This window comes from Morchella importuna (genome assembly GCF_003444635.1).
Source record: "Morchella importuna strain M04M26 chromosome Unknown Morimp01GS003, whole genome shotgun sequence".
NCBI classification, from domain to species: domain Eukaryota; kingdom Fungi; phylum Ascomycota; class Pezizomycetes; order Pezizales; family Morchellaceae; genus Morchella; species Morchella importuna.
The window spans coordinates 1,033,537-1,044,449 of record NW_025763400.1 but is presented as its reverse complement, the minus strand read 5'-3'; the positions used below and the strand labels follow the sequence as shown (position 1 = coordinate 1,044,449).

The 10,913-nt window shown below is 46.3% G+C and overlaps 1 protein-coding gene across 1 annotated transcript; it reads right to left on the bottom strand.

The window, feature by feature from the left end:
- Positions 1-4,617: 4,617 nt before the first annotated feature.
- On the bottom strand, positions 4,618-10,064 carry LAJ45_01783 (uncharacterized protein; the record flags this gene model as incomplete). The annotated part of the gene is made up of 10 exons (XM_046111376.1): positions 4,618-4,977; positions 5,040-6,640; positions 6,707-6,829; positions 6,913-7,374; positions 7,487-7,495; positions 7,567-7,953; positions 8,029-8,497; positions 8,568-9,417; positions 9,624-9,737; positions 9,820-10,064. 10 exons carry the CDS (start codon positions 10,062-10,064, stop codon positions 4,618-4,620), a joined length of 4,620 nt encoding a protein of 1,539 aa, XP_045975320.1.
- Between the last annotated feature and the right edge of the window lie 849 nt (positions 10,065-10,913).

Below are 10,913 nucleotides of genomic sequence, written 5' to 3'. Positions count from 1 at the left end.
GCTTCTGTTCCCGAGGTCTTTGGGGGTGCTATGATCCCCTGACCGTGATGTTTGCGAGTGATGGTTGGTGGTAGCAGTAGTTCGCGGCAAGGATGTTCCGGGGTCGAAGGGTTATTTATTATTTGTTTTGTATGTAGTAGAATTTGTATTTGGGCGTCGTGGCAGCCGCAATAGCAAGAGGGTAGGTAGGTAGTTGGGTGGGTGAGTGAGAGTCGAGGCAGTGGTAGCAGCAGCAGTAGTAGGAGCAATAGTAGCAATAGTAGCAGCAGTAGTAGTAGTAGTAATAATAATAGTAGCTCTATGGCGGCGGTAATGGTAGGATGCTGCAACAGTAGAAGTTGAGTTTGGGGGGTAGTATGTAGTATGGGTATTGTAGGGTAGGTAAGTATGTGATATGTAGTATCTATGCAATCAATGGCTGTGAGGCTGCTGCTGCTGCTGCTGCTGCAAGTTTTTAGTCGTACAAGCACACACACAAGTAAGTGCGTCTCTCTCAACCAACCACGACCTTACTCGAGGATATCGATCGCCGCCAGCTTGGGATGGAACAGAGTGAGGGGAGAGAGAGAGGGAGGGAGGGAGGGGGCGGTCTGTCTGTCTGTCTGTCGGGTTCACTGGTGTGGACCGTGTGGTATCGAGGTGCGAGGTGCAGAAGAGCGCTGACTGACTGTCAGGCAACCGGTATTGTGGATTGTTGTTGGGCTGGCCGGCCGGGGCGCGTTGCTTGACCGTGCTGATGCTGCTGACTGGCGGTATTGGGCTATCTTCTATCTTCTTTCTTTTCTTTTCTTCCCCTTCTAGATTCCTCCTCTTATTGTGTGCTACTCTTCACCCTTTAGTTCTGCACGTACGGGTCTGTTGGGATATTATTCACGCCTCCTCTTCTTCTTAACCTTCCCCGGGTTTGAGGCTCTGCAATTCCTTCTTCGACTACCGCCGACCCGATGCTATGGGGTTGATAGGTACTGGAAGTGTGGTGGTAGTAGTAGTAGTAGTAGTAGTAGTAGTAGTAGGTAAGTAGTATGTGTTACACCCTCTCTCTCTTTCTGTGTGTGCGTGCGCCGCCGCTAGAGTAGATGGATGTATTGCAATTGGAACCAGGGCCGCCTCTTCGCTATCAATCACGGTCAATCGCGTCTTCTCGGAAGGGCCTCTGCTTTGAAATCCCAATTTTTTCTTTCTTTCTCAGGAGCTGCGCGCGCGTGGCCTTAAGCTTCCCCCCCGAAAAAAATATATATATAGTGAAACTAGGGAAATCAACAACAAAAAAAGAATCAAACTACAGACAGAAGATATCGATTCGTTCCCCAGTGTCGCGACAGCAGGGTATAACCTCAAATGCAGTGTCCACAGTAGTAGTATTCGCGGTGGTAATAGTAGTAGTATTCGCAGTGGCAGCAGTAGTAGTAAAAGTAGAATTTGCAATAATATCAATATCAATAGCAGTAGTAGTAGTAGTTGTGGAATATCCGCCAATGACCCCCGTGAACATTTTGTTCTCTCCTCCGGCACCGTCTGTATGTAGAATCCAATCAATAGTAGGGCGCGGCAAACAACTGTAGTGGTAGCGGCCGTTGGAGTAGTAGTAGTAGTAGTAGTAGTAGTAGTAGTGCTATCGACGGGAACTGTATATCATCGGCGGTGCAGCAGCACATTCTCCTCTTTCCCACGTTCCCGGGCAAGCGCGAGAGATGGCCTCACACGGAGAGGCGGGTGTTGTGCGTGGGTGTGGTGTTCGTGGTGGGAGATCTGACCAGATCAGGAGGGGAAGGGGGAAGGGGAGGGGGGGGGGGGTGTATTTCTTCTTGATCTTCTGCGGGGGGGGTCTATTATCTCAAGGTCGCGCAGCGCGGATAAAAACGAACGTTGGGTAAGTACCGTAGGTTTCCAAATTAATCGAGTCAATCAATCAGTTGGGGATATGGATATAATGTATGTAGATATGGTATGTACACACGATACGATACAGAAAAAAGGCCGTGTGGGTTGGCCGTATGCAGCTGTGTGTACGGTATGGTATGGGTAGAGTATGTAGAGCAGAGCAATATGACGTTGAAAGACCCACTGACCTGATTGACTGACTGACTGCACAGGGCTAGGGAAAATCCTCTGCCCCCTCCCCCCCCACCTCGAGCCCCCCATGTCGCGGAGCCGCGCCTTCCCCAGCGCCGGTACTTACATGAGGTCGTTACTACATGTAGCTTGGGATGGGTGCTCTACGCTGTGGCCATACATCCCTGAACGTAGAGCTAGAGTGCGTTACTTTGCCATTAATACTAACATGTATTACCCGTCTGGCTGGCGGTGGTAGTGGTAGTACTCGTACACACTCACTGGCCATGGTGGTATATAGATCTAGAGAATGGATACCGGTGTGATGATCTACATACATACCTAGCTAGGAGCAATTGCAAACAGCCAGTAACCAAAGCACGAGTTGGGGATATCACTTGTAGCTGGCTAGCTGGCTAGCTGGCTGAATGGTGCAAACAAAAACAAACATGACGGCTCATTTATTACTATAGCGTGCTGTGTCCAATGGCCGCCAATGGAGAGAGATCAGATCTAGCTCGGGGGGGGTTGCATCTAAAACGCACCTCAAGATCGCAAGTAATCGCATTAACTTACTGTACTATACTACCCGGATAACAAAAAAAAAAAATCAGTATATTGGTATTTCGCAATAACATGGTCTTATGAGGTTCGAAATCCAGATCCAGATAGAGAGCTTCGATATTAATGGACAAACCTTAGCTGCATTTCAAGTGGTTAATTAATTCTCCTGCTGATTTGGAAGCTAGCTAGCTAGAGATGTAGAGTACCTAGCTGTACGTACGTGCACACTTTATTTTTTTTTGATTCCAGGGCTGCCAGCTAGAGCAGCAACATACACTGGAAACACGATATCCGGGATACATCTCCTTCAAGCTCTTTTTACTTGTATACGTTCTGCATGTAGCTTCTGCGCCGCTGGGTTATACATATGTAGCTACATATCTTTGTGTCGCCATAAGCTCTGGAATGGTAGCTACATGTACATACGTATATATTCCTACCTGGATCCGTGATACTGATCATCCCGTATTTTCCTGACGTTTGTAGAAGGAATTAACCCGCTATTGACGCATACCATACTACATTGTGGACTTTGCGCGTATTTGCACGGTATTGCAATAGTGGCTCCTTTTACAAACGCTAGGAGGGTCAGGCCTAGTACATACATACATACATACATACATGGTGCCGGTAGTCAGGAAGACTAAACCTCTTTGCTTTTATTTTTCTTTCTGCCCATGACCGCCTTTTGACACGGTCCTCTTTCCAACGACGCAATAGCTATAGACACCATCGATACATGATACAGCAGCAGCGCCATTGAGTACCCTTACTTTCAATATGGCTTATTCTTCTTCTTGCAGCACCCACTCCTGCCAGAGCCGGCGCCGATAACAGAGTGAGTGTACACAGCATGTATCTTGCAAGGAGGAGGAGGAGGAGGAGGAGGAGGAGGAGGAGGAGGAGGAGTGGGTAAAAACCTAAATCCCGAGTTCGTTCGCATCACGAGCGCTTTTACGGATCCGGAGTGGCTATGTATACACAGCCAAGATAAAACCTACCTGCAAAGCCGGTTTTCTTGCCGTAAGTACATGTAGCTGTGTATGGAGGTGGGCCTTAAGGCCTTGGAGAGAGAGAGAGAGAGAGATGCAATTGCTACAGCGAGAAATTGATAGTCACCGATGATTAATTGCTCTTGGCCAACTACCGTACGTTCGTTAATATATTGGATGTTACGAGAATCGAAACGCCCAACAAGAATATCGACAGCGTATTGGCCGGTGACAGTGTTTGACTAATCCGCAGCTAGGGGTACGTACTGGAACTGGCAGATCTAGAGCTCTGCATTTCTGCGAAGGGCTCTATGTTATAAGCACTTCTATACGTTCAGCGAAATGGGTGAGAGATCATTATAATAATCTCAATCGCTAATTATCAAGTTAGGAAAAAAAAGATTTGTTTGAGACATGGTCTATCACTCGGCTATATGAACAATTTTAAAACTCGATCATTGACTTTTGAAGGTGAAGAATGCCTGATGTTCGCAACGTTCTATTTTTTGATGATATAAATAGAACCGAAGACAAAATCTTGCGTTAAATACATGTGTTTTATCTGTTCACCAGCCCGTAGTTCCCACCCTTAATTTAATTCCTAGAAACCTTCCCTTTCAGACACCCAATTGCCCTTGCATAACGATGATATAAGTAAACAAAAAAATTTAACCAAATCGACCTCAAAATGCTCGTCCCCAAAACGATATAATATCTAAATCCCGGTTTACAGGACTGAATAAAAGGAAAAAGCTCCTGGAAACTGATAAAAGACCAGCTACTATTATAACTTTATGCTGTTCCTGCGGCGTGTGATAAAAATGGTCCAAAGCTGAAGTGATACGACTGAACAAATTAAAGAAAGCGGGAAAAAAGAAAATTACCCCATCCCTAAATCTAGACCCTACGCCTGTAGGCTCCTGAAAGGTATTCGACATGTCGTAGGAAGGTTTGCAGATCGCTAAATTTTCGATTTTGGGGAATTTTTTAAACCACAACCACTTCCGGGTTATAAGGGTGTAGCATCTTCCGACCGGGGAGTTGAGCTCTCCGCTTCTTCTGGTGATCCCAAAAACCAACCTCCACGCTCCCATGCCCCCGGTTGATATGCAGAACTTCGCCTCGCATCTGAGTCCAGGATTCCTTCCATCAAAGTCTGCAGTCGCTTGAAGTCCACAGGCTTTAATATCCATCCATCAAACCCGAGCTCCATATATTCCTTGCGTCTCTCCTCGACCAGCGAGGCAGAAACTGCAAATATCGGAACACGACCGTTGAGCAGATGCTTTTGCGGGATACCGCGCGTTGGATCTGATACTTCGTGGGAACGTATTCGAGTAGTGGAAGTTCCTCCATCCATGATGGGCATCTTTCATACCTGTTAATATCATATTCCGACTAAAGGTGCAATTCTTAAAGGGAAATACTAACCTGCATATCCATCAAGACAATATTATAGTCTTCTCCCGTTTTAGTGAATGTATCCGCACATTCGGCTCCATTAACTGTAAGGCAAACTTCGTGTCCAAGCTTTTCCATGCGCTTTCTGATGATTTTGCTGTTTATAGGGTCGTCCTCCGCAATTAGAACCTTGAACTTCACTGGACCGTCTTTCACTGGACCGTCTTTCACCGGGCCATCTTTCACCGGGCCATCTTTCACTGGGCCGTCTTTCACTGGACTGTCCTTCGCCGAACTGCCCTTCACTAGACCGTCCTTCACTAGACCATCTTTCACGGGCTTCTTTTTCTTCAAGATTTGTACAGATGACTGGACCACTGGTTTATCGAGAGCAGAATCGCTGCCAGGGACTAATGGGACTTTATCTGGTATCCGCACCGCTCTTATTGGTACTGCCGACCCCTCCACGGCCTCTTGACCGGGTTGAGATTGTAGTGATATGCTTGGGAGGTTTGGTGCTCCTGGTGAGGATGGGCCTGGTGGGCACTTCGGCCTTGCGGTAACTGGTTTTGATGATGGTAGAGATCTAGCCGTCGATGGCCGATATGAAATAGGGGTTTCGTTTGGACTTGTGTTAAAGGGTGGGGCCGATATTGCGTGAACCAGCCTCTCAATCTCACTGCGCCCACTACTCTGGGAGCCCAAACTTTTCATGCTGCCCGTGCTGTTTTTTCTTTCCATACTCGCAGAGGATTGTTTTTGAGGTGATGAATCTATCAACAATAACTCATTTGAGTCCTGATCTAACAACGGGGGTGTTGCACATTGAGGCCGCGGCGATGGATCTCTAATAGACATTGGTTGAGAACCCGATTCAACCCCCTCCTTCTCGGAGGGGAGTGTGAATGGGAGGCTTATCGTGAAACGGGAGCCTTTTCCCTCCTCAGATTTTAGTCTCAGCTGTCCATTCATATTCCTAATTGTTCTGGCAACTACCGCTAATCCAAGCCCCAACATCTTCTGCCCCGGAATCTTTGAAAGCCCGTCCAGAGTTTGGTCAACACGAGGTTTATTAGGCACGCCCTCGATACCAGTAGGGGCACTTGACTCCTGATCCTCCTCTGTCTGTACCTGCTCAAACTCTCGGAAAAGCAAATCAAGCTTTTTGGCCGACATCCCAGCCCCAGTATCTTGAATAGCAATTTCGATTTGGCATCGATCATTGTCTGAGCTAGGCATCCAAATCTCAATTTTGACCCCACCTTGATCGGTGTACTGAATCGCGTTTCCAGTGATGTTGGAAAGAGCCTGGCGTAACCGTGATTGATCTCCTTTAACGAACTTTGGTAAGCCGGGATATTCGATAATGTCTAGACTAATCTTTTTTCGCTCGATATCCGATCTAAAGATTGAAGTCGCCTCGTTGACCGTGTTGCAAAGATCGAAAATCTCATCCATTACTAGATCCTGTCCCTCCTCTGTTCGTGTGAGGTCCAAAAGATCATTGATAACATAGATCAAAGATTTTGAAGCAGTGTGTGATCTCATCAGGTTGTCTCTAGTTTCGTGGTCGAGGGGGCTCTCAAGAGCAATCTCAAGATAATTGATTATGGCATTCAGAGGAGTTCGGACTATATTTAATTATGAGCATTTATAATAATAGGGCGGGGAGAGAGATTTGAGATATATCTACGTACCTTCATGAGATGCGTTGGCAAGTAATAGTTTTGTCAATTGACTCTTTTGTAAAGCGGCTTCTTTCTGTCGCCAAACCTCGATAAACTTCCCATAGACCAAGCATAGAACGGCCGCCGTTTCGACTGTTCACCATTAATATTATTAATTAATGAGCCGTCAAGTGACCCAACAGCTAAGTACGCAGGACAAGATATAAATGGCTCACCTTGCTCTTCTGTCCACTCCCTGCTTTTCCCTACAACTGTTTCGCTCCAAATCCTAAAGCTTTGTCTTGGCTCCAAGTACCCTTGGGTACCCTCTCTCAAGTTCTTTTCGTACGGATTTCCAGCCCAATTTACTTGCCTTAATTGTCCTTTCCGAAAAAATACAATAAAGTCATGTCCACCAATGCTCAAAGGTACTAATAGCAGCCCGGCAATTTCAGAGAACCCTGGTGCATAGTCGAGGTCTGGAAAATCCACAGAGAGATCTTGGGAAGTGACAATAGACGTAAAGAGACGTATGCGTAGGTACTCCACTAAAGCCAACGCTTCTTGAGAATGCTGTAAAGTACCAAGAACTTTAGTCTCCTCTCTTATCGATAGCAGCCCAAAATCAACGTCAAACAGTTTCAGTAGGTCGTCAGAACTTGCAACAATATATCCCCCAGGGTTTTGCTCTGTCGGAACTGTGTTGATCAATTTTCGTGCTTGGAGTCTTGATGCATAACTCAACCGCTCAATATTCTGGCTCATTGTCTCCCCGATAAGTCTGCACATTTTTCGAATGGGGAAGCTCACTCTCATCCCCTTCTGCCCATAAGTATGACAAGAAACAAGACCCCATAACTCGCCGAAAGCTGTGATAGAGATGCTCATACTTGCTCGTACAGACATATTTTTTAAGTACTTCAAATGTATCGGGCTCATAGCTCGGAGATAGGAATGTGTCATGTCCAAGGGCTTATCCAGAAACTCCTTACTTTTGCACACAAGCCTTGCGGTCTCTTGGTCCCTGTCATACAAGAGACGTACTTTGTTGATTCTGTAAAGATCGCGGGCTTGCTTTGGGATATCTGAAGCTGGGAAATTCAGGCCCTTGTAAAGGTCCTTTGTGGCTCTTGGGTCAACAAGTTCAGTAACTACCCGCCCATTCCAGTTTTCGTCGAACTGATAGATCATTACACGATGGAAACCTGTAAGTTCCTTCACAACACCCACAGAAATCTTCAAGAACGCATCAAGAGTTGTAGCCGAGGATAGTTGATCTTCCAGTAAAGAATAATGTCAGTATATATATAATCAGAAAAAAAAATCGAAATGGTATTGATTTCTATAGTTACCCTGTATTTGGCTCATAAGGTTGAAAACCTCCATCGTTGCAGCTTGACCTCTCCGTTTTCTGGCACGACGTAATACCCGAAGTGGTCTGCTCATGCACAACGTACTTTCCAAAAAATCCTCCTCCGATGGATTTGAACCCAACGTGTCCTCCGGTGTATTGAACACTTCATCTGCCGGGTTAAATAAAGGAAACAGCTGGTCATCCTCAAGCTCAAACTCGCATACTATCAAATCCGGGTTAGCGTCTGTTATGTGGATTGCACACCAGATTTTTATTCTTGTCGAGTCAGGTGCTGTGATGACCAGTGGGAAGACCTCTGGTCCCGAGTTTAGCAAATCAGAAGAGTCGTCCCGAATAAAGTCTAAATGTTCATATAGATTTTCCGCCTGTTCCTCGGACAGGATATTGCAAAAATCGCTGAGTGCGAATAACTCTGCCGGTGAGTACCCGATTAACAGCTTGGAGTTCTATTGTTCTTGATCTTAGCTGTGATTTCAATCGCAATCTACATCTGCAGCGATTTCTATGGGAACAAACCTCACTGGCGATCTTAACATCTAGTGCGCCACTGGCATCCTCCCGTAGTGCTACCAGTGTGCCAAATCCCTGGACGGCTCCGGGAATATGAATAGGCTCATCCTCACATCGTTGCAAAGTCTCAGCCCCAGAAACCCCAGTAACAACTGCATGGCCATCTTTTGTCATTTTGTGCTTGAATCTAGCAGTGATAAAGGTCTCTTCCTCGATATTCTCTGATAATCGATTTCCTCTACTACCAAAAAACATCCCGCCACTCCTCGGCTCTTCGTAATCATCATCATCCTCGTCCTCCTCACCATTCACAGCCAAGTTATGTGCTATAGACCCCATGGAACGCTTTCTATCTGATTCTCCATCATTTAGATCCTTGGTCGAGACGACTGAGGGTCGTCTATACATCGAAAACCCACGGGGAGACTTTGAATGACTCCTGCTATTCATGCCATGGCCAAGGGATGCCTCGTCTCCCAGTAGCACTCCACCACCAACGGATCCCGTTGTGCTATCGTTTGAACCCCAGAAGTTACTCGGAGATGTGGGCCTGGGTTGTACCGGGTGCGATACGTTGACAACTGATTTAATAGGGTATACTAGGTCTGCGACATCTGGAGAAAGTGGTCCGAAGTCACTACCAGGTCCTGTAGTGGATGATGCTGGTGATGCAGGTCCTGGGTTTTTCATGTGAAAAGGAAATGAACCTGGCGGTGAACGTCCTCGCGGCTTTGGTGAACCGGCATCGTCATGAACTTTCTCGGGGTCTTGGTTCGAAGAAGTTAAATTGAGCTGGAATGGTGCACCACTGGTCCGATCATGATTGTAGGTCGTCATTGCGGGCACCGGGAAAGCCCTGAAGTTGTGTATCGATTTTCAGCAGCACAATATAGAAATCACTCGATATACTGTGTGCAGAGTTTATCTGGTAGACGTAAACGTGATTGTAATCGGATATAGAAAAGGCACGTCTAGGTACAGAGAGTACACTGAATAGATGTACAGAAGAGCTGGACTTCTGAGGCGTTGACAAAGGTTGTATCCTATTAAGGATTTCCCCACCCTCCAATGGCGTCTTGTATGGGTTGAGGCGTAACGCCGCAAATGAACTTTAGTGACGGGTATCGGGACTCCTTTTTTTCTTCTCCGCGCAGGCTTTCCAGACGTATCCAGTACCTTGGTTAGGTAACGTTAGGAATAAAGCCACAGTAATTCTGAGGGTAAATAATATGGAAGGCTTGAGGGCCCTGGGGCTTACACGATGCTGGAACAGGTTATCGCCCGAAGCTGGAATATTAAAATCAGAATAAGGCTGTGAGCTGCCCTTGTTTTCCGGTTCCAGTATCTGTGGCCCGTTTGGAAGTATGTCTGGGGAAGAATAGTTTTCTTGTGAATTAAGTCTGCCGACGGCACAGTCCCCGGGTCGACATGAAAGCAGTCAAAACTCAATACAAAAACCCCGCGGTTCAGGAGATGCTCTTGGACACCTTTCTCTGCGGACATTTCGACTGTAGAACTTAGAGAGGGCTAACTAGGGAACTCTTCGGCCAAATGATCCGCGAACATGATAGCCAGTCGTTTCCCCGGCTATACTTTAAGAGGGATGATCATCCCTACCCCTACTAGGGCAGCGACTGGTGAGCACAAATCTCAGAAATCTAAAAGGGCAGTTTTCAGACAAAAAAAAAGAAATTACAGAAAAAAGGGTCTCAAAACAGAAGTGAGGTGTGATGGGGCGAGAAATGGCAAAGGGGTTGTTAACTTCCCTACCGTCTCTTCGACATCCTTGGTAGAATATTAAATTCAATAGTCAAAAAAGCACACCCTAGGTCTGTTAAACACAGAGCATGCCAATTCAAAAGTAAGGGCCCTGTTGATTCTTACAAGGGCTGCTACATACCGATAATACCCTTCCCTGAACCGAGCCATTTAAATTCAAAGCCACAAGGAGGCCACTCGGCTCTTGTCTGCTTGGCTCAAAATTCCCCCATGGCCCATGCCAGATCAACATCGAATTTCTATTCTCCCATGCATGCCCCAAACGTGTTGTGACGTCACAGTGCCAAGGGGATTCCAATTTTTTGGTATTTCTCAAGTGTAAACAAAATCTTTACTACTACTGGAACTCTATCGCCTGTAAATCATTGGCATGGTAGTGTACTTTGTGTTGAGTGCATAGATTTTCACGTGGGATTGTGGTTTCCACTCGTAGATCTGGGAGTGGCAATCACCGCATCTACAATCTACTTCTAGAGATGTGGCTGAGGAATAGTGTTTTCGCCACCAGAGAAGATGTTTCCTTGCTTAATCGAGGGTGATAGGCTAAAGACGAGGCCTTGCAATCTTTGTCAA